Consider the following 26220-nt stretch of genomic DNA (forward strand, 5'->3'; position numbering starts at 1 on the left):
TATATATATATATAATAAAAGAATGATGAATGGCGACACACCACTTGTAATCTATCTAGAATATTATTAAGAAAAAGACGCCGATTCGACGCCGCTACCGCAAGAGTGAGAAGTGATTGTACGTATATGCGGATAGAATTAAAATCCGAAATCTCGATAAACGAGAGACGAATCGAGTAGGCAGGATCGCGCCGATCGTGCGCGCGTGCAGGTTTCTAATGTATTTATTGAACATATTACGCGAGAGAGAAACGTTGTTATATTCCAAGCCTTACAAAGTACTATCGATCTGTACGTACCATGTATAAAATAGAACGATAGGTGCAGAGACACACCCCGAGCATTTTTTCTTTCGTTTCTAACTTAACGTCCTCCTGTACGAAGATGTAAGCTACGTCCCGAAATTCATCGCCTGTATCAAAAATCTATAGTTTCACGTCACGTACAGATATAGATTTTCAGTGATAGTGGCGGTGAATATCGGAACGCAGCTCTCACGACTCTCAACGATTGTATAAACTGTTACGACTGTGTAATAGTATAGATGCGATACATTCCTTCTTGAAACTTTCGTATACAGTTATTTATTATTGTTAGTTCGTAGGTTTTCTCTCTTTTTTTTTCCATGTATACACGCAGGAAATAAAACGTGAATGTCGAGAAAAGTTTCGCCGGCTCACAGTGTATTAATCTCGTCACCGCCCGCGGACAGTTATTTACAGTGTTCATCTGCTTCCTGCATTTATTTGCACGCAGCAACGAATACGAGAGAAAGGAAAAGAGACGGAGAAATTGTTAACATACACATATGTAACATTGTGCAGATGCGACTAAAAGAACGATTTTACATGTTTATTTTTACTAACTGAATACGTGGATTTTTTTAAATCTTGGAACAACCAAAAATCATTATAACCCTGTTTAACATAACATGGCGTCCACTACGAAGGAAGCATAATAGAAATCGGAGAGGGGAACACGATTATCTTCCACGGCAGCAGGTGAGTCTTGATTTCTCGACATTTAGGATGCGAAAAGAAGTGGTAAGGTCGATCGAGGATGTCGTCTTCGTATAAAATATATAAATAAAATATATAAGGTGAGGCAATAACTGTTACTGTAATGACTTCCGACGGAAGTTGCATCAATAAAATATATAAGGTGAAACAATAACTGTTACTGTAATGACTTCCGACGGAAGTTGCATCAATATCAATAATCATCACTTTGCGCATCCTCTGTAAATACATTCTTCATCTAGTCGTTAATAATTTATCTTTAATAATCGTTATTATTAATAATTATTATTTGTAAATAAAATATGTTTCTTCTTCGAAGATATTCAAGGTGATACCAGTTTGTCAAATGAACTAGTCACACACGCGTTTCTTTCAGGAATCTCCGATCCTCGGGGACAGCCGATGTCGGATTTTTGGAACACCACCTCCATCCGTAACAATGTTCGTGGAGCATTCGGTAGAAAATGTCTGCGAAATTTCGTGATGACTATCAAGGTGTCACACGACATATTCAGTTCGTTTCACTAGTGGCTGATTCCGTTGAAGAACGTGGCTCGTCAACAGCAGCAGCAGAATTTTTCTCCCAAACTGTGCAGCCTCTTTCTCGCCATGACCATGTTCACCGAAAACGCGGCGAGCCAGGCGAAGAAATTCAACCAGCTTGTGGATATGGCGAGCTGGAGCGCGAGGCCGGTGTTAATCTCGGCACCGCGCACCCAGTTGTTGGCGTCTGGATGCAGGTAATCCATGTAGTCGAAGATCGTGCCGCACGCTAGTCTGTCGTGGATCACCTGCGAAACGACGTGAATCACCTCCATTTAATCCACTGACTCGTGAATCTCCGCGGGTTTCGCGGTAAAAAGCTTCGCGGAAAGGCCAAAATGATATAATTAACAATTGGTAATTTAGTATAATTATATCTTAATAATTAATAAGTTAGTACATATTAAAGATATATTGAAATAGTGCAAATGTGTAGGGAAAAATAGTATAAGTATAAGAAGAATAGTATGAGAACAAGAAAATGTGGTAAAAGAAATTTCGGTGGACACGCATAGTTCGGGAGAAACAGGTATCGAAATTTAAAAAGTAGGACAACTTTCCCCGAAAAATCGGAATCTCGAAAACCAAACACCGGGATTTATCTCCCGAAATACTGGAATTGTTTATCGCAAAGTTACAACTTTGTAAGATAACTTGATTTTCTTCCAATATTTCAGAAAATTATTCTGATTTTCAGTTTACGGGATTGTGACTTTTCGGAATGTTGTCCCACTTCTCAAATTTCGAGACTTTGATTTTTCGGGATTCGGGATGTCCACCAAAATTTTGCCGAATCAGCCGAAAATTTCGGCTGAATTCTCGAGTCAAATTTAACTCTATTGCATTCAGTAAAAAAAAAAAAACAAGAATTGTTCATTGATCAAGTGATCCAAATAAACCTACGATCCTTCGTCAACATTCTGGCGGCATTTGTGTATCTTTATCGCGGAAGGTGTCCGGATTATCATCGAGATAGGCAGAAAATTCGAGAACCAAAGTTCTTGATTAACTCAATTGAATAAAAACTTTGATTGAAACGTGTGTCTTTGGTACCTGAACTTCGCGTCCTCTCGATTCCACCATTTGAATGAAATTTCGCCTGTATTGGTCGCAGGTTTTGTAGTAACCATCAGTTAGCACGATCGCATGGGAAAGGGACAGACAGCAGACTAACGCCGCGACGAAAGCGGCGGGTATCCATTGCTTGCATTGTGTCCTCGATTTCATGTGGATCACAACTTGTTCGTTAAGGTTGCGCCTGAATAAAAAGTTTAATTAGTGATAATTACGGAAAGTAACATATTGTATAGACTTTGTTAGAATTATTTGTGAAATCTGTGAATTTCGAAGGCATATCGAATTTTGCATATCAGGTCCAGTCGAATTCATATTAATTTTTTTAATACAAACTTGATTTCATTGAATTCAACGGGGAACAATTTATTCGTCAATCAAATAATCGCCGTCGCTGTTCACGTAACCTTAGAAGGTGGCCGGTTTACCGTCGAAGAAAACGTTAATAATCAAGCCAAACTTTTTGATTGAGCCAATATAGAAAGTATAACATAAAAAGTATGATATTTTACGTATATAATTGTATACGATTAATGCATAATAAACTTATATATATAATAACATATATTAGTTATATATATGCTAAAAAATTTTCAGAATTATTTTAATAACATTATTACAAATTTTATACTAGCTACATACATAATGTACATATATACATACATACATACATATATATATATATATATATATGATAAATGTACAGGCTGATTGACGTAAGCCGTCCCATCCGTAATATATTAGTAGATCAGGCCATTCTGAACAAAGAAGTCTTGTATCGTTTTGCAAATAACCGTGCAAATTTTTCATCTATTAATTAAAAAAGCCTCTATATCCTTTCATCCTTCTCATAATTAATAACTCAAAATTTTGCATAGTTGTTTGCAAATTAGGAGAGAACTTTTCTGTTCACATTGCTAAACTACAAATATGTGATGGAACGGTTTGTATCTTTATATAACAATTATATATTTTATCTATACATAATTCAGCGTATATGAAGGAATATTGAGAGAATTTTTTAGTACATACATAATTATAATACACGTTATTATACATATCCCTCGTCGCTCAAGTACCTGTCATCGTCGCGCGCAGCGCCGTTAAGTCGCTTAGGCTCGTCCAGATTCTTATGTATGAAACACCTGTATCCGTGATACGCGCTGAGGCACAAGCCGATTACGATGACAGGTATCAGGGCGTACGCGCTGAAGTGGCAGAGCTTCACGTCGCCGCCGATGAACATGGTGACCGTTTTCATGCCGTACAAGATGCAGCCGCAATTCACGTTGAAGCAACTGTCCAGGGTCCACGACCAATGCTGCCATGCGGTCACCATCGATATGATGGACACAACGGAGAGCACCATAGAGGCGCCGTACAGGATCGCCAGCCATCCTTCCGCTTGCTTCGGCGTCATGACGTCGCAATTTGTCAATTGCAATTTGTTAATTGCTAATTAATCAAGGCTCTCTCTCTTTCTCTATCCAGTTCGGATCGGTACGTGATTGATGTTCCCAGAACGCGGTTCGCTCCTCTCACCGAAGCGGAAGCTACACGGCGCGACTTCCGTCTCCCCCGTATTCGCGGAAGAATATTTCCCTTCTGTTCATATCTTCGCGATTGGGAAGAGAACTCACATACGATGACGACGACAACGTGCAAGATGAGTCCGTCTTCTGAAACATCGCGGAAGACTCGAATCTCGCCTACCTGTATTGCTTGTTTTTTTCTCGTTTATATACCTGACGCTTTTATAAATTTATCGGGGATCAAATTGACGGTCGTTCCTTCGCGTCACCTTCGCGGCCACCACATGCTAATACGTGGGCAGAAACGTCCGGAAAACGCGAGTCGGTCGCGCCTAGCGCTAATAGCGGCCCCAATCCAGACAATACGCGATATCATTTGTATGTATTATTCTTACCCCGGAAAAAAAGATCATATGTGAAATTTGCCCATACATGACTATATGTAATCATATATGTCGACAACGACAAACATATTGTTGTTTATAATTTATATACAAATACAATCGAAGCAAATGCTTCTGGCTACTTGTGCTTCTGACAGCACATGACATCGACATTTAATTAAGCGACATAACATGAATTTTTTTCGTATGGACATATGCGATCATATATGTAACTACATATGTGGGTAAAATTCATATATGATTTTATATAATTATATATAATCATTTTTCCCCGGATATATGATATTACGATAGCATTAAATAATATTATTTTTTTTAATATTATCAGAAGTGGACATATAACCATCTATTAATATTCCAGAAATATTACTTAATATTAGATAATATTACTAGAATATTATTAGAATATTACATCTAATATTTCAAGAATGTTATGCCCAGAATATTATTTATTATTAAATAATATTACGCGTTTATAGGGTATTTCGTTAATAACGTTAATAGGATGTACACAATCTACGTTTGCGATATTCCGCGTATCCCGTGTATATTCTCAGGATCCACGTGTGCTGTATGGGAATCGACTATCGACCGTCGTCCGCGGCAGTTGGGTCGGATCACATTTTAGCGGAGAAAAAAGAAGAGCGTTTATTGCATCTGTTGACGTCATCTTGACGAGAGAATTATGAATTACAGGCCCGAGGTGAAGACGCGCGATTGCCGCGGCCGTGAACGGCTGGCGTGCGAAGATCCGCGTGGGACTGTTCAAACACGACGGCGGAGGATCCGGAACATGTAAACATTTTCCGACCTAGTATTTCTCTACGTTCGATGGAAGCGCTATGGACAGATCTATTTTCGGGCTAAGTCGCATGCGGTCTTGCGGTTGTGTTCCTCGAACTCTTCGAGCATCGAGCGAAGTATCGCTGCGTGCGCGCGTTGTCTTCATCTTTTCCCGCAGACCAGTTCGAAGATGACTCGAAGCACCTGTGATCCTTCGGCGACATCGAGTTTAACGAGGCCACGTTTCCGACGGCGAGGCAATCGTGAATCCTCTCCCGCAACGTGAACTCGTGGAAAATGAATATTACTAAATGCGCTTCCAAGTTAACAAACGTTCGAGCAGGTAACAAAGGCGAGCGAGAGTCTAATCGCAGATATTTTCAGCGAATAATTCGATTGGTAATAAAGAGGGATTCGTTGAGTCAAAATCAATGGTTCGAAAGTGAAAATGTTCGTTGCCCTTATTATAACAATCTTAGATGAAAGGATGTATGATGAGAAAAGGAGAAGCACAGAAAAGAACTTAATCTAGCAAGCAGACATGATCACGAATCTTAGTGCAGAACGAAGTATGCGCAAGGCCAAGTATGCGGTCTTGTAAACTAAGCCAATGAATAATCGGTATATACGATTGTTTCATCTCATATGCTAAGTATATCCCGAAATACAACGCGACAGTGTCGAAAAGACGTTATAAAATATTACGATATTATTATTATAAGATATGGTATAATATACAGTAATATCAGGTAAATATAGCGCGAGCTGTGTGGTTCCAGCGAATGAAAGAGAAATGAGAAACGAATAGGAGGAGAACGAAGAGCAACGCTCACATTGGTTCGAACATTTTGCATATGCACCCTAGGATCGAAGATGACTGAACGATTGAGCGAGTGACAAGGGCAGGCCGCACTTACGCTGATTAGCCCCGGTCGGAGATAGTAAAGTTCTCCCTCTCCGTCCGGCCGTTAGGGCTGAAAAGAGACGGAGAGGTGCTAATTAGGATTGGTTAGCTATTTGCTCTCACGCGGGAAACGCGTTGATTATAGGATTTCGACTACTACGCAGGATACTGAGACGCAGGTAGCGCACAGGTGATGCACACTACATGCGATCTCGAATGCGATGAATGCATAATAATTATCGGTCGGTCTCTTTCTCTCTCTCTCTTTCTCTCTCTCTCTCTTGTGTAAAAATAACACTTCCGATTACTTTTGTGCGCGCCTCGCGGAATGCAACAACGGTCGTGGTGTTCGACGGTTACGGATCGAGACGGTATGAATAACCGGTTATCGCGTGATAAGGTGTCCGAAATCGCGCAATGACAGATGCAGGGCGGCATGTATCATCTAGAACATTCGATAAGATTAGGCGGTGTCACGTAGGATTCAACCCTCGATTTGTGACCATCTCGGAAACGAGAGGGAAAGAGAGAGAGAGAGAGAGAGAAAGAAAGTGAGAGTGAGAGGAAGCGAAATGATTGTTGGTGCGAAATAAATTTATGCGAGAAGGTAAGCGTGTTTGACACGTGCAAACGCACGTATCGATTACACGGAGCAAATATTGTAGTGAAAATTATTACAAAATTTTGTAGCACCGAGCTATACAGGAATTATGACTGAAATTATTATTGTGTTGTAATCTTTATTGGTGTATTTCATGTATGCATAACTAAAGATTACAATATATATATAATAATTTAAGTCGTAATTCTGGTATGGCTCAGCATTACGAAATTTTATGGTAGTTTTTACCGTAATTTTTTCCGCCCCTGTCCGATTTTCAAGCGGGAAATCAACCTTCCACGTCAAACCAACCTTGTGTTTAATTTGTTAATATTAATAAATCCCCCTCCCAAATCTCAAAGTTATTAATTAATTAGTATTAACTGATTCCCTCGAATTCTGAGTTTCTAGTTATTGTACATCTCAAGAACATAATATATTTAATTTGGAAGTGAGAGTACAATTGTGGAGCTACAGTACGATTTTCAACGAGTATTTCTCATTTAACGACACAAACCGATACAAGCATCATTTTATCCTTATTCCATATTCAATGAGTGTCAAGGACAAGACAACGCTTATGTCGATTTGCGTCGTTAAATGGAAAGCGCCCAACTTATCTTTCATTCTCGGAATTCCCATTTGAAATCGGGGTCTTCTCGCACCCGTCTTCTTCCGTCGGCGAGTGAATAAATCAGAATGGAGTAACACGCGCCTGATAAGGAATAGTCATGAGCAGATAACGGTCGATGGTTCACGATGATGATGTACGCGCAGAGAAAACGTCGCCCGTCGTGATTTTTAGTAACCGGCAGACTTTTAGCAAAATGGCTGAGGGCTTCAGCAGAATGATCGACTTGTAATTTTAAGACATTTTATACCTTCAATTTATCTAATTATCTAAGTTATCATTTGTTCACTTTTTTTTAATTACACAACGGCTTGTCAAATTCTGAGAGTAACTAAGGCCATTTTAATAAAAAAACCTATAATATTTACTTTTATCTTCCCAAGTTTATCTTCGGATAATTTAACATATAGCGAGTTCTTTTCATAATAGGATTTCGAAGTTCATAAGAAGGAAAGACCGAGGACCATGAACGATAAAAGTACGTTTTCGGAGCAATCGGCAGCAGACGAGACGGCAAAAATCTACATAGAACACCTATATTTTACGAATTTAACGGCAGCTCAGGAAAAAAGTGACTATAGCAATCCACTTTGGACGATAGTGAATTTTTTCCAGTGACTTGTTAAGAAAAAGTGGCAAAAGAGGATTTAAGTGACTGAATGGCAGCGCCATTCTGAGACTGAGACAGTCACGCATTGTGCTTAAAGACAAAGGCTTGAGGCGTGAAACATCGTCTTAGGCTAATAAATTAGCCACTTCTACTAACGGCCTGACTTGTACTTTTCAGACGATGTTTTAATGCCCCAAATCTTCGTCTAAGTTATCACTTTTTTACTTTTTCCTTTTTTATTATACAGCAACTTTGTCACCGATCACAAACAGAATGGCTTTTTAGTTTAAGACACAAGACAGTCATTGCTTGAAAGCAAAGATTTGAGAGGCATAAAAAATAGTCTTGAATCAATAAGTCAGCCATTCTGCTAAGATCCTCATTCCATCGAATGCTTCTCTCGCGCCGTCCCGTGGAAGCGCGCCCTGCCGGGGTAGCCGAAGCGACTGTTACCTCCGCGACTTCCGTCTTTCGGCTGTCTTCTTCTACGCCGCGTGTGTGCGCAAGAATTACACGTGTCATGTTTGAATAAGCCGCACATTTTCGTAAATAATCTCTCTCTCTCTCTCCCTCCCTCTCACACGTCGCTCTTCTACGCGCTCTCGACAATGCCCGTCGTACATCTCGCGCGCGGATGTCAAATATTGACACGAAGCCCGATCTCTCGACGGCCGCGATGAGAACGCAATGGGAACGCTCGTTGCGGCTGATAAGTCCGGACGACGAGTGACGAGAGGCCGCCCTTCGACTTTCGCGCACTCGAGACCGGGATTCGCGCGTTCTTACGTAAGCGAAGGTGCAACTTGAATTTCCTCGGATTTACTAATTGTCTCTACGAACTCAGCAAACAAAGAGTTCGCTGGAAATCGAAGTATTCCCCCTCCCCTCCCCCTTCATTCTCGCCGACGTGAAGAAAATATCTGTAGTTTTAAGGTTTCGGAAAGAAAGTCATTTTTTTTTTTTGCCAATTTTCCCGCGGATCTCTTCGGTTTCTGTTCCAAGGGGGGAGGTTCCAAAAGTTCGTTTAAGATACTTCACGTGCGTTTGGTTAAAATCTACTATATTTACTTTTTTCTTTCCCCCGTAAAGAAGGTGAGAAACCAAAATAAACCGGCGGAAAAATGGAAAAGAATATATCCTTCCGAAAATTGACACTATGAAAACATCCCTAAATATCTTATCGATACGATTAATATGAAGAAAATTCAAATGTATACATAAAATTCGTTTCTTCTCCGCGCGTTTACCGCGACTAAGGCTGCGTTCCGATATTCACTGCCGGTGAGTCAAAAATCTACAGATCATGTCGCGTATACCGTCGATTCTTAGTACCACTCAGTACTACTAAGAATCGACGGTATGCGCGACATGATCTTAGTACGGTTATTTACGGAATTATCGAGACGCAGCCAAAGTGACGGGATTTCAATCACACTTCTACTGCTCAGTACTACTAAGAATCGACGGTATGCGCGGACATGATCTTAGTACGGTTATTTACGGAATTATCGAAACGCAGCCAAAGTGACGGGGATTTCAAGTAAATCACACTTCACACGCGTCCCGCTGTCACCTGACACAGTCGGACGGCGCACGACGTTCTCATTCTCACTTGGTTGGTCGCACAGTGACAAATGGATCTGTCCGCCGTGTCACTCGTCTGAGATAAGGACGTCGAATGTACGTCGCTCCGGATAAACTTTTATCTGCGATCAATTCGACGTTAACGGCGCGATACTTGCGATCGTGCGTCGCGCTCGAACATCGAGCGCGACGAAGCGCCCGCGTCGAAACGTTCTCGCTCGGCGCCTCGTGTGTTTTAAGTTTACAATCGCGCTAATCACGCTAGTCACACCTTATTTTTCGCGCGCTGCGCGTCCGACGGCGTATCGCACACCTACTGCCCACCTCTCGGCTGTCTCTCTCTCCCGCGAGCGGTATTACGAAATGTTTGCTCGAATCGCGCGTCGCCGCCGCGAGTTGCGACGGGATGTTTCAGGTGGTGGAATCCCCGGCACGTTTCAGCACGCTACGTTACTGTGACGCGTGTGCACACACGCACGACCGGACGCACTCTGATCGGGGGCCCATTGCCCATCGTAGTACGAGGAAACGCGATACGCGATGGCGAGGAGATAAAGCCCGATAAGATTATCGAAGTCTTCGGGGACGATCACCGTCAAACGCGAAGCTGAGAGAATCTTTTCTTCGCAGAAGCGCCTCGAGGTGGCCACGACTTATCCATAGATCTAGTTTTTTTTTCTCTTCCCAAACTGGGTGGCAATTTTTACTGCCAGAACGAGACAAGTACGTGACAGCGTCGAAGGGAAAAGGAACGAAGTTCCAACACAGACCTGAGGACCCTTCAGGAATATAAAGACTATATATCACATATTTGGTATCTATAAATGAAGCGTTTGGGTATTTAATGAATACGTGATTTGAGAGACAAGAGAGATGGTTTGACCAAGTAAATTATTAACGGTAACGTTCGCAGCAGTCGGTCTCGGGAACGGAAGTAATCGGTAGACTCGCTCAATGTACGATGCAGTTGGATTTATTACTTCCTTTGTCTTTTCTTCTTTTCTTTTGTCTTTTACTACTTTCTGATGCGCAAGATCTGACAAATTGCGCGTTTATGTTTACTATACTAACGTAAAAAAAGGAAAAAAAAAACCACACAAGACGTCAGCGAATCTGCGATTCTTCGTTTCAGTTTGGTTCACCTGTCAACCGTAAATTCGATACGAATGAATGACGCGTGTCGAGGTAACTCAGTTCGCCTTGTAAGAATCCCATCACAAGCCTCCATTTATTACACGTTATTAGATACTACCTTTGGTACAAAATTCTGAGGTTTTATACACGGAAGAAATCGGCTCTCTCTCTTTCTCTCTCACCGACCGGAATAAATGAAGCGCTTGGTGAATGAAAATTCTTCACGCGTGTCATCTCGCATTTGACGCGCGACACACGCCTCGGATCAAATTCTGATTTTGCGCAAATCATTATACTTCACCTTGTAATTTTCTGTCTGAATTACATCAACACGTATCGCGTATTTTCTATACATGCGCTTGTCATGTGATTTCTTCGGTCCTTAAAATAGCGGTTTCTCACCGAACAATTTGTTCCTTGTTATATTCTCCTTAGCCGGCCTACAAAGAGATTCGTAGAGCCTGCTCTCTTTAGCATCCCTCGACTTTGTAATCTCTATGATTGACTGCCGCTAGGCGTCAGCGATTGCGAGATGTGCCGTAGAAATATATAGGAGTATAATTTAACTAAATATTCTATTAGTTATGTACACATTCTTTTACGATCGATAAGTATTCCACTCCCTCACACGTTGCGACGAGAAGCCACCGTTGTTCCATACGCTGTAGATCGTTGCGACACCCGCCGCGATAGCGGCCGCGAAACCAGCTTTCCTGACTCCAGCTGAAATTTATTATTTATATATATATATATATATATGTACGGAAAGGAAAGAGCTCTCACAGCTAAAAACTAGTTCCCACGGGTAGAAATGAGCTGTTCATATAATACAACTGAAATTTAGTTCACTTAGCTAATTCTTTGATAAAAGTTTACACAAGGTCAAACACAACGAAAGATGGTTCAAACTTTTAGCACGTTGCTCAGGACTAAGTTCTTGACAAAATATCCTCAATATCGTTGACTTTTGAGAGGATTGATCTTAAGTAAGTACTTTACCTTACATGGACATCTGATTCTTTTTTCCATGTACATACATATAAATTATCTCACCAGCAGATCTGAATAATGCAGCGCTCGCGGCTGCCGCGCCCACTGTATTGAAACTATCGTCGGTCCCTCTGATCCAAGTTATACCCATGCCAGCACAAGTGTACATTATCGTTATCACACCGAGAGAATTGGCCATATTGGCGCCACCTTTCATAACATGATTGATCAATCTAAAAAGATAAAGAAGTAATACATTGACATACTGATCTACTTTGGATATTGATACTTCAAAGAAAAAGCGTACTGTGTTCTTCTGAGTTTGCCGGTTTCACCGGCAATAGACGTCGCTTTAATGCCTCTGTATAAACCCGTCGCTCCACCAATTCCTGCACCTATTATGCATGCAGCTCCAATCTGACCAAAGGCTAATTCAAAACGACCCCTCTGCTTCACAGCACCGTCAGGAAATATAAATTCTGGCTGATTAATGGGAAGATACGATGGGTCGACATTCATATATGGGCTAAGAGATAAACCTTGTTGCAATGTAACTGAAAGATAAGAACAGCATTCGTTGATACAGATAATGCAGTTCGAAAATTCATCTATATCACATTCATAATTCAACTACACTAGACACTATAAATCATTGTTGCACATTAAAGTACTATGTTGATTAAAATATTGTAGTAATATATTAATGTATATTCCAGAATTATATTATTGTTTCATACATATATATTGTCATGAGTGTGATCGAATATATATATAATTTGTATAGATAGCGCGTACTTATTTTTATATGCGACTTGTTACACAGAGCTGATGCAATAAATTAGGTTAGGAACACGTTTTTCACGAGTTGAGAGAAGCAAACGTTCATCCGTGCAATATAATTTTGGAAAAGGCATAAATCGTGCATGTGCGTCTGACGTTTTGTTCGATAACACTCGGAAAAATGTCCTGTTGATTACGAAAAAGAAGAAGAAGAAATTAGGAAAGTGCGACGATCGAGAAAAAGTTGGAGACGACGCCAAAAATCTCGACGCAAGTACACGAAATCTCTCCGTTTACCTGGTATGTTAGTGTTATTGTACGATCCATTATCGGCTTCGTTTTTCCCCGAATTATTGAGAAAGTTTAACATTTTGTCAAAACAATTTCAGCTTTGTACTTTTGGAACACGAGATTCGGATTACCACGAGACACGAAGAAACATCAGACTGAACATGCCTAGAAAGCCGGGTCGAATAATAAGAGGGAAATTTCCCCTCCCCCCACTCGATCATCGACGCTTTACATCCCGCCAAGTCGTGTACGTTTGTTCGTTTTGTTCCTTTTTTTACACTGATTGCGCAAGAATACAGAGGCGGATGAAAATAACGCAGCAATGTGGTGTGTTACAAACATAGAACGATTTATTAACTACATATTTTATTATAAATATAATATATACACACACACACGTCGAGATAATGGTACAACTCAACGATAGGTCAGGCGTGGCCGTTTTCAAGTAGCACAAGTCAGAGAATCGATTGACTTTTTTCATTTTCAAGCACTATATATAATTGCAAGTCGAGTGATTTTTTTCATCCCCAATACGACTCAAGGAGAAGACGAGGGAACTTTTATTTCGAATTATTCTATTCAGGATTCGGAGGAAGAGGAGAAAAAGAAAGAGGAACAAAGGATATCAAGTGCTGAAAGTGCAACTGAAGGGCACACGTAGTGGCACTAGATTTGGCGCGTTTTATCATTAAATACCTTCTCAGCTACGGACGAACGGACAGATTAGATTCCTTCGATTCACCGGTTACGTGGTTGTTGGTACATAGGTGAGTACATGGTTTCGATTTTCTTCGTTCTCGCATATGCATCACTGCTTCGTTATCTTAATCAGGTACTTAAGAGAACGAGATTCTAGTCGTAAAAATTATGCGCAGTTTTGTCGGAGGCTGCTAACGGATAGTACGTTAAAACGATTATCTCGTTGACTTTGACGTTTGAAACACATTTGTACTCACGGACGTGTTGTAGCCGTTGCATTTAATAATCGCGCATCGTTCGTCAGATAAACCAAGATGTCCAGGATATGCCGACTGTCGCTCCGCGGTATTCGCAATTTCGGCGACGATAATGAGGACGCCCCCAATTTGATACGCTTCAGCTGCCCGATGACGCTGATCCTGGGGCCGAACGGCACCGGGAAAACCACGATCATCGAGGCGCTGAAGTACGCTACCACCGGCGAATTTCCACCTAGCTCTGAGAAAGGGAAATCCTTCATACATGATCCGAATTTGGCGTCAACTGGCTTGGTATGACAATAGTTTATTCACGTTTATTTATTATAATTTTACTTTACTTTAGATATCTACGTCGTGGTCTATTGTATGTATCAAGGTTCTTTTCTTGAAATAGTTGCATGTATGCAAATGTAATTGTGTAGCTATTTCATGATATGACTTGTATAAAAATACTTCTGTATGTACACAAACATTAAAAAAATAGAGGTCCTGTTGTATTGTGCTTATTATATATTTATTCCATTGGGATAATCAGACAAAACTATGTCTCAGTTTTATATCATGATTAAAATATACCCGAAAGCAGAGAAAATGTTCTTAAGAGATTTGGAGAAGTAAAATTACTTTTAATCGTTACTCTTGTTTTATATTGCACATATTGTTTTAGATAAGAGGCGTCGTCAAGGCTGAGATTGTTGATTCTGTTGGTAATGCTGTTACAGTATGCCGAACAATTGAGTCCATAAAAACAACAAACAGATTCAAGACTCTTGATAGTACTTTGACAAGAATGAGCAAGGATAAGAAAGAAGTATATAAATCTTGTTGTATGTAATCTTGTGAAGTATATAAATACTTTTTAAGTTTACTTATTTTGATTTTCTAATTTTCTAATATAGAAGATATCTATAACCAATCGATGTGCAGATATTGATGCTGAACTCAGCATAGCATTGGGCGTTTCCAAGTCCATTCTGAATTACGTGATATTTTGCCATCAAGATGAGCTGAATTGGCCATTTGATCAGGGGAAGACACTAAAAGACAGATTTGATGAGATATTTGACAGTACAAAGTTTAACGAGGCCTTGGAAAATATTGGAAAGCTCAATAAGGAGTTACAAGCGAACTTACGATTCTTGAAGGAGCAAAAAAATTCTTTCGCTGTACTCGTGTCCGAGGTAGAGTCCAGAGAGGACACACTTGAAGAGCACAAACAGAGATTTGAGAGCACAAAGGAAAAAATAGGCATTATCGATAAGGAGTTGGAATCGTTGAAAGGGAAAATCAAGGAGATGGAGCAGTTTCATTCAGAATACAAGAGCGTACAAGCTGACGAAGGTGAGTTGGAGAAGAATTCGCTTTACCAGTGCAGGTATTAAAATACAAAAGCGTTTATTTTTTTGTAGAGAAGAAGAAGATGGAGTACGATATGCACAAGGAACGATATGTGAAACTGAAAGGCACTATAGAGAACATCTTTGAAGGAACGATGGAGGAGTTGAATGTGCACATACAGTCCTATGATTCCATATTGATGGAAAAGAATAACGAGATAACCGAGGTATATTTAAATATGCTAATCAAGTTTCCAACATCTTTAATTAACTGTTTACTCGCGATTGTGTACGCACGTTGGTTTGTTTTCAGAATGAAGCTGAGATCAAAGGTATCTGCGAGAAGGAATCCAGGATCTCGAATATTTTGGCAACGCGCAGGGAAACCGTGGGCACGTTGAAACAACAAGTGAAGGATCACGAGAGAAGGATAATCCGTCGTAATCGGCTATTAGACGATGCATTGCAGGCCTGCGGTCTCGACACGGTGGGACCGGACGTGTCTGAGATAGGTACTTAAAACAATAACTAAGATAAAAATAACAAAAATAATCACGTCGCGTGTAGAGTTTTACGATATTGAAGGGATATATCATTTTTTTTGTATTTGCTAAATCGTGCAAAAATTTTGTGTGCAGAGGTGAAGGCTTTCACGAAGAGATTGGAACAGAAGATGCGGACATTGGAGCGAGAAGCGGAGGAAAGTCGATTGGCCATGCAGAAACATGAGAGCGAGTTACAGAAGGAGCTTGACAGGCTGCGCAGCAATCACTCGAAAATAGAATCCGAAAAGATCCTCAAGGAGAAGGAAGTGACCGAGATAAGAGTCGATACAACCGCGATTCGGAATCAAATAACACAGGTTGATGCATTTTCATCCTATCAGGAATGCTTAGTTTTCTAATGCAAAGGCGCAATTCTACTTCTACTTCTGTTTCCATTTTTTTCACGTAGATCGGTATCGCGGGAAATAAGTTAAAGTCCCTTGAACAAACACTACAAGCGGCGAAGCAAAGGGTAGACAAAATCGGCAAGGAGTTAGATGTGGACTCGGTTAAAGTCGACATCGAGAGCAAGGTCAAATCCAGAGACAAGATCGAAGCAAGCTTGAGCGCGATCGACGATGAGATCTCCTCCCTGCACAAGCTGAGCTCGTTAACGGCGGAATTCGAGTTGAAGAAATCGACGTTGCGAGCTAAGGAAGAAGAGTTGGAGAATCTGAAGAAGAAACACGGCGAGGATATTAAAACATTGCTGAACATCCAGGAACTGCAACATACGAAATTGAGAAGTTCCTTACAACGTGTTCATCAGCAGTTGGTACGGTAATTCACGCTTATGGATTTATTTTTTACGCGTATTTGTACTGATTGTGAAAACTTTAGGAAAAAGAAGCGAGTAACTTGACACGTGAGATACAAACGCAGGAACGTCGAACCACCGCTCTTGAAACGACAGTGCGGCACGTGGAATCCGATATCACGAAGAAACGGACAGAATTGGAACGTAAGAGTTCTCTTACGATTTTTTTGTACGATTCTTGATGTAATATCGATCATGCGGCTACCTTGAGTGTTTCATTTCTCAGGCGGCAAGCAGAAAGTATCCGTGGTGTGCGATATCAGGGATTTCGACGAGACCTTGTTGATGCAATCGAAGATAGTCAAGGATCTTCAGGACCGAAGGGGGGTTTATGCTTATCAAGCCACAGCTTACAAGGAATACGTAAATAAGCTTAAGAAAGATCCTTGTTGCCCGTTGTGTCACAGAGATTTTCAGCAGAAAGAGAAAGTCGCAGATCTAATAAAGGAGCTGGAAAGCGACATAATACGCAATCAGCCAGGCCGTTTGAAGAAATGCGAGGAGGAGTTGAAGACTGAACAGAAGAAGTACGACGATATGCTGCAGTTGAAGCCTGTCGTCGAGAAGATCATTCAGTGCGAGGAAAATGATATGAAGAGATTGAAGTGAGTGAATTCAATGTGTGTGCATTACGTATGTGTGTACACACATGTCAGCTGAAATTTCACGTTTTACGCTACTTTCGAGCTCATCCTGCCTGATGATCCTTCATAGTTGCGACTTTTCTTTCAATTAGCGATAACTTGGAGAAAACGAAGAATAATCTGACGCAATCGAGGACGTGCGTGAAGAATTTGGAGACGTTGAAGACGGAACCTGAGAAGAAATTGCTGCTGTGGAAAAATGTAATCGGCGATATTCAGCTCTGGGATCAGTGCGTGGACGAGATACAGCAGTTGAAGAAGACCGTTGATAATCTGCAAACTCAAATGGCCAATGCAGGTGACGATTTCGACAAATCATAACGCGATTCCCGATTATGGAGTATTGTCTCTCCCATTTTGACGCGCGATCGTAAACGTTTTCCGTAGGTATTCAAACCGAGAGGACCATGGAAGAGGCGCAGGCGCAGCGGGAACAACTGAAGAAGTCCTTCAAGGAGACGCGCAATTACATCGAGGATCTGCAGCTCAGATTGAACGAGCACAACGAGAAACTGCACGACGCTAGAGTAAAGTACAACGAGTTGCACGAGGAGCAGTTGCAGATACATTCGGGTATGCAGAAACTAAAGCACTTAAAGGAGAAGCAGGAGGAACTGTACAAGCGGGAAGTCAGCGTGGACGAAACGGTGGAGAAATTGCGGAAGGATCTGACGGAGGCAGAGGATCGATTGAATTCCAGCTCACGGCTGTTGGAGAAAGCCAAGGTTTGCTTTTTCGCTTTTCCGATCGGACTATTATCAACATTTTTTTAAATATGAAATTTTATATAATATTCTTATATAGATCGTATAATTATATGTAATTATTTTATAGAATAATTATATGAAATTATGTTTAATTACATAATATGTAAAATATATAAATATGATAATTTGATTTATCTCATTATTTATATAATCTTATTTATAATTATATTTATACTTATAGTTATTTATAATTTTACTTATATTAATTTTATTATTTATTACTAATTAATAAGAGGAAGAGAGAGAGAGAGAGAGAGAGAGAATCTAAATGAAAGAATATATAAAAAAGAATAGGTTGCTAAACGCTCCTTCATTGCAGGCGGAAAATTGGCAGAAGCAAGAGACCAATAGAAAATTAATAGCGGAAAGTGCCAGACGTCTGTCCGACTTGTATAAGATAATAGACGAGGTTGAGTCGTTCATCAACAGCGACGTGTCTGAAAAACTCGCGAGCTACGAACGCGACATAGAGACCTACCATAGGTCGCTGACGGAACTAACGGGCCGACGGAAGAACGTGGAGCAAGCGATAGGCAAATTGAAGGAGGACGTTGTCACTCAAGAGATCAAGAAGAGAGAGATGCTCGACAACGTGACGTTGCGCGAGACCAAGAAAACAATGGACACGTTGAAGCAGCAATACCAGCAGCTGATGATACAACTGAAGAGCATGAATTATGACGAAATGACGAAGAAATGGAAGCAGTTGGAAGACGAGAGACAGGCCACGCTTCGTCAGGTAAGCTACACGCGTTTTTCTTGTATCGCTTGTACATCAACTAGTGGTTTGTACGGTCACGTTTTTCTCTCTCTCTCTCCTTTTTTTTTTTTTTTTTTTTTTTTTTTTTTTTTTTTTTTTTTNAAGCAGGAAGAGCTGGAAAGAATGATGAAGCAGTACACACAGGAGTTGCGGAAGGAGGATTATCGACTCGCACGTCGTAATTACGCAAACAAATGCATCGAATTAACGGTGAAGTATCATACGCGAAGTAACATATATTTTGGACTTGATAACTTTCTACATCGTACTGAGACTCGTCTTGCTTTTAGGTTCAGGAAGACACGATAGCCAATCTGAAGGCGTATAGTCAGGTTTTGGACACTGCGATGATCGAGTATCACGAGGAGCGCATGGCAACGGTTAACAAGATAATGAAGAAGCTATGGAAGCACGTTTACAAAGGCACGGATACAAGCAGCATACAGATCCGCACGGAACCAACGGATGGTGTAGGCAGCAACAGGAGAAGCTACCACTATAAACTAATTCAGACAAAACACGGCTGCGAGATGAATATGAAGGGACGCTGTAGCGCAGGGCAGAAAGTAAAATTTTATTAAATCTTATTTTATCCTATTCAAAAACTGAAAATAATTTCCTCGAAATAATTTGTTAATCTTATTAATCTTCGTCTTATTCAGATATTTAATGTCTTTCTAACGTCATTATTTTTTTTTTTATATATTCCTTCATTTAGATTCTCTCCTATAGATTGATAAAAAATAGTAAAATTAACATAAGTGAAATTAGATTCAATTATAAATACAAATATAAATTATTGATACAAAAATATAAGTAAATTTGTATAAATAATGAGGTGAATTAGTAATTATTAATAATTATTTAACATCGAATTGCTCGGTGAATGTGAAAAACGAGTGGTAAAAAAATAATGCGTTTACCCGAAGGCTCGCATTTTTTTTTCTCAGGTATTAGCTTCCATCATTATAAGACTCGCTTTGGCGGAAACGTTCTGCAAGGATTGCGGTATACTCGCTTTGGATGAACCAACGACGAATCTGGACGAAGAGAATGCGAACAGCTTAGCAGATACGCTCACCAAGTACGCGTTCGTCTGCGTTTGAGACGCGGAATTGCGATAATGAATGTAACTTAACGCACGTTACTTTGCAGAGTGGTGGAGATGCGATCGAGGCATCAGAAGAACTTCCAGCTGATCATCATCAGTCACGACGAAAAGTTCCTGCAAAAACTCGCCGACCTGAATAATCACAAGAAATTCCACGAACTTTATCGCAAACAGAAGTACGTTGTATCGGGGTGTTACTTTCTTCTCGATTGTTAAATTGTCAGAAATTGGTAAGCTCTTTCTATTTTCTTCACAGTGGAATGACAGCCGTGAAGATTTCGGACTTCAACGAACCCACGAATTCCATGGTGCACATCAAGGATGAGGAATCCGACGAAGAGGATCGGAATCAACCTTCCTCCAGAGATGCGGGTAGCGGGTCCACGGCCAGTACATCGAATAAAAAACGATACAATTGGGACGATTTTAATGAAGATGAGAGGCCAGCCAAGAAGAGATATTTCTCCAACGAGTGATGAAAGTGATGCGTCTCGTGTGTGCTGTTCTTTTTCTTTTTTCATATTTGAATGCTATACATACACGTTCCATTAGTCCCGGTCTACAATAAATACATTAAACTCTAAGCCTTAAGAAATTGACCAATCACCAGTCGAATATGAGGGGAATAATCGACTGTGATTGGTAAATTTCTTAAGGCTTAGAGTTTAAATTCTCATTGACATCTCGGTAGACACCCCGCTTTACATAGTCTATATATGCATTATACTTCATATTTGTAGTATTTTTGTGTCGATTACCAGAGTACATACGCGTAATATGTTAGCTTTATTCTTACAGAGAGAAATTATCATAGAAGTTATAAGATACTTCTAAACACAAAATACCTCAGAGCTGTAATAAATAAATGGAAAGTATTTTATAAATAATCTCGAGCGTGATATTGATATTGTAACCTTTGATTCCTAAAGCGTGTCGTACGATTGAATGGACGTATTCGTAGCTGTGAACATTCGTGATTGTGTATCAATCTTCACGGTTCAAGATTCACACATAGTTTGTGCCAAATCAAAGGGTAACTTCGTTATTTTTGTAAATCTTTTGTACTACAAGGTGTATGTGACTAAATCGACAGAGGGACCCGTGCTCTCCTCGATAGTATAGTGGTTAGTATCCCCGCCTGTCACGCGGGAGACCGGGGTTCGATTCCCCGTCGAGGAGTAACTTTACCTTTTTTTTTCTTTTTAATTGATATAAAAAAAATATATATATACAGGGTGTCCCAGACCACCCGTCTCACCCGATTTTTTCGTAAACGCGACATTTTAAAGAAAAATGTTTCAGACAAAAGTTTTGTGACTTCGAGGGGCACATGAGATGGTGTCATTGGTTTGACCTTGGATAGTCGTTTGAAGATCACGTGAACGTCACCTTTAATTTTTTAAATGGAAACCCCCATTTTTCAATGCATATTCTTGTAGCTTACCTCGAGAGCTTTCCAAAACGCTATAATGAGACGTTTTTTTAATCAGTACTTTTCGAGTTATGAGGGTTGAAAGTTACGGTACCGCCGGCATTAGCATTACCCAAGGTGGAGGTTGCACGGTCGGATTTACACCTCTTTGTGTGTTTGTGTGTTTGTGTGTGTGAATGTGTGTGAATGTGTCACAGAGATAAGGACCCCACGGTTCGTCACTCCCGTAGTATTTATCGACTCCAAACCCTCTCTGCTGTACGCGCGCGCGTGTGTGTGTGTATGTGGCTGATGTTATTAGGCCTGGTGTTCGAAATGTCCACCGTTTGCTTCAATGCAAGCAAGTACTCTTTTCTCGAAATTATTTGTTGCATGAAGAATTTCATCAACATGTAGAGAACGAATAGCGAGACGTATTCTACGAATCATATCATCTCTTGTCGTAGGGCGTTTGCGGTATACCAGATCTTTTAGTCTTCCCCACAAATAGTAATCGAGAACAGAGAGGTCCGGTGATCGTGGTGGCCAATGATGTGGGCCATATTTGCCTATCCATTTATCTGGAAACATTTCGTTCAACCGTTCAATCATAAACGATTGGAGATTACATGTACTTCTCAATCAGTTACGACAATAATGTTTAGATATTTCGATTCCTTATTAAATTTCGAATAAATGAGTGAAGAAAAATGTTGGTGACTCGCAATAAGGTAAATAATAACAACGATCATTTGTTTACCATCGACGCGCAGCGCCGCAGCTTGTTATATGATTGAGAAGCTACAAGAATATGCATTGAAAAATAGGGGTTTCCATTTAAGAAATTAATGGTGACCTTCACGTGATCTTCAAACCACTATCCAAGGTCAAACCAATGACACCATCTCATGTGCCCCTCGATGTCACAAAACTTTTGTCTGAAACATTTTTCTTTAAAATGTCGCGTTTACGAAAAAATCGGGTGAGACGGGTGGTCTGGGACACCCTATATATATAAAGACAATAAGAGGAAAATTATAAACCTGCTTAATTTTGCAAATGCAAATTTGCCAAAGCATATATATATTTTTTATTTTATTCAAAGAATCTTCGATCATCCAATTAAGATGTTCTATTTAATTTAATTTTCTTCTAACATTCCATTGAGACGTAAATACCGAAGCGCAAAGAGCCGCTTGAAGAAACAACAATTCGGAGCGAATTACTCATCGCACGGCATAGAACATATCGACGCCTTCGTTAGTGTGATTAGCATTTCCACCCAATTTGCTGGAGATGACGCCACATAATCGAATGAGATTCACCGCGGCGTCGATGAAGATGGCGCGTCGGTTCCGGAGCGCCTCGATAACGTCGATATATCTCGATCGCCGTTGCGAGATGTCGTCACTTCGAATGGAGGTGAGAATTCATTTTGAGGCCGGATCAGACCGAATCTGAAGCAGAACGGAGGACCCGGGAAGTCGCATGCTTCTCTCGGCACCCGGTTACGTAAGTTTTACTTCAACGTGCGTATCTTCGTCTCGCGAGATCGCCCCTTTATACAAGACATCGTCGGGCGTCGGAATCATCAGATACTCGTATGCGACGCAACCTCGCAAAGACCCGAATAGAACAGGAAGTGACGATTACATTTTCTCGTCAAAATGACAGTAAAAACTCACTTCCCGATCGTTCTTGCTCTTCCCCCTGGGCAGACGCTTACGATTTCACGCGAAGCTCGACGACGCCAGGTGGAACAAAGAGTGACGATAATAACAATGGCGCCGAAATTACGAGGAAATGATCGAAAAATGAGTTCTTACGATCATTCTCTCGTCACTTCGATCGTAACTTTCCGTCCCACCTGGGTGTAACCGCGTTACCCCAAGGACCATTTAACTCGCCTTCTCGAGACAATTCCGCGTGCAATCACGATACTCCGTGATCTTCCTCTCGGGCGGGACGAAAAACGCAAATCGAGGCGGCGTTCACGAGGTTATCGCGAAGAGCGTTGGAAGAGACGGAGCGATCCGGCTGTGCGATCGAGCGGCCGACCGATTGAAAATCGCCGCAACGAAACGTAACGCGGAATCAATCGGGAAGTTAGCCGCGGGCTAACGTTTCGCATTCCCCGATATCGTCTCTCTCTCTCTCTCTCTCTCCCTCTTCACCGAATACGACGCGTCTCGATGATGACCGCCGCTGCAGTTAGCGCGAGTTATCGCGAATCGTTGTGGCGAGCGCGGCTGGAACAGGCGATGCCGGGCAGCATCGTAATAAGCGGTAGCTCGCTGCCGTTGCCGCCGCTGCTGCTCGGGGAGCCGTAACGTCATAATAGAATAGCGATGTTAGTAATACCATCGCGCGCGGCGCGCGACTGGAGGCAAGCGGCCGGGCGATTGACTGGCCCGGCGCGGCATAGCGAGTCTAACCAATTTGCATCGCATTGTGTACTCGTTACGCCTCCATCTGCGCCGCTCTCGCATGAACGCACGAATATACGCCGGTTGCGGCCGAGGCGACGGACGGCGGCGGCGTCAGCGCCGGCTCGACGCGCGCCGGCGCCCGCGAGCTCTCCGGATCGGCCCGGCTCTCCCGACGTATCACGCTTTGCCTCGGCGAGTCCTTAACTCGTGGAAGATGCCGAGAGAGCTGATTACAGTCGATTAGAGTTGATTTCGTTAGGTTGAGAGAGACGCGTCGAGACGCCTTGTTCCTTCCTTCTCGACTCCGCTCTTTTAATTCGTGCTCGGGTTGGCTTATTTGTTGCTTCACGAGCTCGAGAAAGTTGAGGTTCTTCCGCGGGAAGCGGCTGTAAGGGTCTCGTAGAGGGATCGACTGTTGTCGTAATGTGATTCACCTGCGACTTTTACGCGGCGTCAGGCGCCGTCAATCCTCGAAGGGGAGGGCGCGTTGGCGTGCTCTGTGCGCCGACACGTTATCGTCGAAATAAGGTTTATGAAATGATTCTACACGTGTTTTCTTTTCTTCTTTCTCTTTCTTCTCGTCAGATATATTTGTTATCTTTATTTTGCGCGTATTTATTATATCAGTACAGACGCGTAGACAATGAGAGATTTTCGGGGACTTCGGCATTCTTGTCAAAATTCCCGAGACTTCCGATCACGAGTAACCGTTCGGAGCGCGTCTCGTTTCGATCGTCAGATTGGAAAAAATTGTCAAACAGACTCGAACAGGAGAGATCCCGCCTCGATCAAGCCGGTACTGGGCGAACGGCGTCGCCGTCGCCCTCGTTCCCTCGTCGTTCCGGGCATCCCGACGGCGAAACCGACCGCCGCGCACCGTTCCAGCAATCAGCGCCCTGGGAGAGCCGTGGAAACCGCGGAAACCCCCAACTCTATTATCGTTTCTGGCATCGTTATCGTTATTAGCCGCTCCATCGCCCGGCCACCGTATAGCGAAGAGAGATCGAGAGAGACCGAGCGATAAAGAGAGAGAAAGAGCGACTACGGCTGCAACTACCCGCTCGGTTACCAGCCGGACTTGGCTCATCGTGTGCTCCCAGAACCCGCGTTCTAAGGGTTGAATTTTCTGCACTTTCATTTAAAAATCCCAACGTTTCGATTTGTAAGTCTCCGACGGATTTCCTTCTATATATAAACCGAAAGTAATAATAATCAGCTACCGATACTTTCGATCGCGAACTCGCGATCTGAAAGTCGAAATTTGTACCTTCTTGTAAAAACTGTCACGTTTTAATCCGCAAACGTTTTAATTCTGATAAATTTGCCCCTGCAGAAACCGAAGGTTATGATAATTAGTTGATGATACATTCGATCGTGGGTCCCTTAAATTCGCGTTCTACCTACAATTTCAATTTACAATTGACTGATAGATTTTCTCCGGCATAAATCAAAGGTGATATTAATTAGTTACCGATACGTTCAATTGATTTTGAACTTCATCGTTGAAACCTGCACTTTTATTTAAAAAATCTAACTTGTCGATTTACAAGTACACTCTGATAGATTTATTCTTATCACTGATCACGTACAAAGGTGACAATGATTAGTCACCGATATGTTCGACGGCATACTAAATACGCACACTGATGGAGAAGCACTTAAAAATTTGCTTGCGGGAGACGTAAGATTTACTTCACAGAAATAAGGGTTTAAAATCTCTTCTAAAATAAGGTCTACTTCCCTATGAAATAAACCTTATATCCCACGGATAAACTTTTAAGTCCTCTTTTCTCAGTGTATTCTCAGTGTGTGTTTTCTCACCGACCGCGTTTCACGGGAGAAGTAATGTCGTCTCTCACCTTTCTTCGGCAATTCGTCGTTCCTCGCCCGATATACTTTCCGATTTACTCGTTCGTATCAACGATTCCGTTCCATACTATCCCGGTTATACTTTGCCGAAGTCTCGGATGCGAAGCGAACGACTCTCGTTGGTAGACCCGAAGCGCGCTCGTTCGTTCGGTAATAGTCGCGATTGATTGATCGCGTTGTTGTGCCATCGATGCGCGGTGATATCGACTCGCGGTCGGGATATCTCACCGAGGCAATTGGAGAATAGAATCGTACAACGAGAGATAAATGTATATGTATATATATATATATATATAGAGAGAGAGAGAGAGAGAGAGAGAGAGAGACAGATATAGAGAGAAGAGGTCCCCCCTCGCGCCAACCATCTCCGGTGCGCTTTGATCTCTTTCTCGCGCTCCTGATTCGACCCCTCGGCGACCCGGACGAGGGACGGGGCGACGAGAGAGGGTTCCGTCCGTCCGCGCCCCCTCTTCAAAATATCAACTAAACGATAACCGTATTTATTATTCATTCGGCCGCCTCTCCCCTCTCTCTCTCTCTCTCTCTATCTACCTCGCGCTACCCGCCCGCCTCTGCGCGTCCCCAATTTTACAAAGTAGTTTTTCAAAGAATTCCTGCGAGCGGCTTGCATCGCCCATGAGACAGCGCAGTAAGGGCTGAAAGTGCTCTGATCATGAGCCGTGGAAGG

General features: G+C 41.7%; 4 protein-coding genes and 1 non-coding gene across 7 annotated transcripts in view; 3 read left to right on the plus strand and 2 right to left on the minus strand.

The window, feature by feature from the left end:
• Nucleotides 1-6: 6 nt before the first annotated feature.
• On the minus strand, nt 7-10546 carry LOC106744554. 2 transcript variants are annotated; one of them, XM_014619444.1, is made up of 4 exons: nt 6273-10546; nt 3716-4315; nt 2616-2820; nt 7-1810 (listed from the first exon to the last, which is right to left on the minus strand). In XM_014619444.1, exons 2-4 carry the CDS (start codon nt 4054-4056, stop codon nt 1577-1579), a joined length of 780 nt encoding a protein of 259 aa, XP_014474930.1. In that variant the 5' UTR covers nt 4057-4315; nt 6273-10546; the 3' UTR covers nt 7-1576. The 2 variants fall into 2 exon arrangements, with proteins under 2 accessions (XP_014474930.1, XP_014474929.1); XM_014619443.1 differs by lacking the exon at nt 6273-10546 and having other exon boundaries at nt 3716-4602.
• A 344-nt stretch (nt 10547-10890) lies between these two features.
• Nucleotides 10891-13207, minus strand: LOC106744555 (mitochondrial import inner membrane translocase subunit Tim23). 2 transcript variants are annotated; one of them, XM_014619446.1, is made up of 4 exons: nt 13046-13207; nt 12117-12363; nt 11873-12042; nt 10891-11542 (listed from the first exon to the last, which is right to left on the minus strand). In XM_014619446.1, exons 2-4 carry the CDS (start codon nt 12326-12328, stop codon nt 11418-11420), a joined length of 507 nt encoding a protein of 168 aa, XP_014474932.1. In that variant the 5' UTR covers nt 12329-12363; nt 13046-13207; the 3' UTR covers nt 10891-11417. The 2 variants fall into 2 exon arrangements, with proteins under 2 accessions (XP_014474932.1, XP_014474931.1); XM_014619445.1 differs by having other exon boundaries at nt 12887-13195.
• Nucleotides 13208-13371: 164 nt separating this feature from the next.
• Nucleotides 13372-20710, plus strand: LOC106744561 (DNA repair protein RAD50). Its single transcript, XM_014619450.1, has 18 exons — nt 13372-13650; nt 13887-14133; nt 14510-14653; nt 14742-15183; nt 15252-15406; nt 15493-15691; nt 15818-16041; nt 16134-16499; nt 16565-16685; nt 16768-17146; nt 17278-17483; nt 17573-17910; nt 18272-18704; nt 18810-18922; nt 19003-19278; nt 19663-19796; nt 19868-19999; nt 20080-20710. Exons 2-18 carry the CDS (start codon nt 13897-13899, stop codon nt 20297-20299), a joined length of 4119 nt encoding a protein of 1372 aa, XP_014474936.1. The 5' UTR covers nt 13372-13650; nt 13887-13896; the 3' UTR covers nt 20300-20710.
• Nucleotides 20711-20930: 220 nt separating this feature from the next.
• Trnad-guc lies at nt 20931-21002 on the plus strand. Its single transcript has one exon. It is a non-coding gene; the product is annotated as a tRNA-Asp (tRNA).
• A 1672-nt stretch (nt 21003-22674) lies between these two features.
• Nucleotides 22675-26220, plus strand: part of LOC106744568 (cone-rod homeobox protein) — a 67383-nt gene continuing 63837 nt past the window's right edge. Inside the window, exon 1 of the mRNA XM_014619461.1 lies at nt 22675-22746. Within this exon, the coding sequence (XP_014474947.1) occupies nt 22723-22746 (24 nt within the window). The 5' untranslated portion in view covers nt 22675-22722. The remainder of the gene's footprint in view (nt 22747-26220) is intronic.

This window comes from Dinoponera quadriceps, unplaced genomic scaffold (genome assembly GCF_001313825.1).
Source record: "Dinoponera quadriceps isolate SergipeBrazil2010 unplaced genomic scaffold, ASM131382v1 scaffold1339, whole genome shotgun sequence".
NCBI lineage: Eukaryota > Metazoa > Arthropoda > Insecta > Hymenoptera > Formicidae > Dinoponera > Dinoponera quadriceps.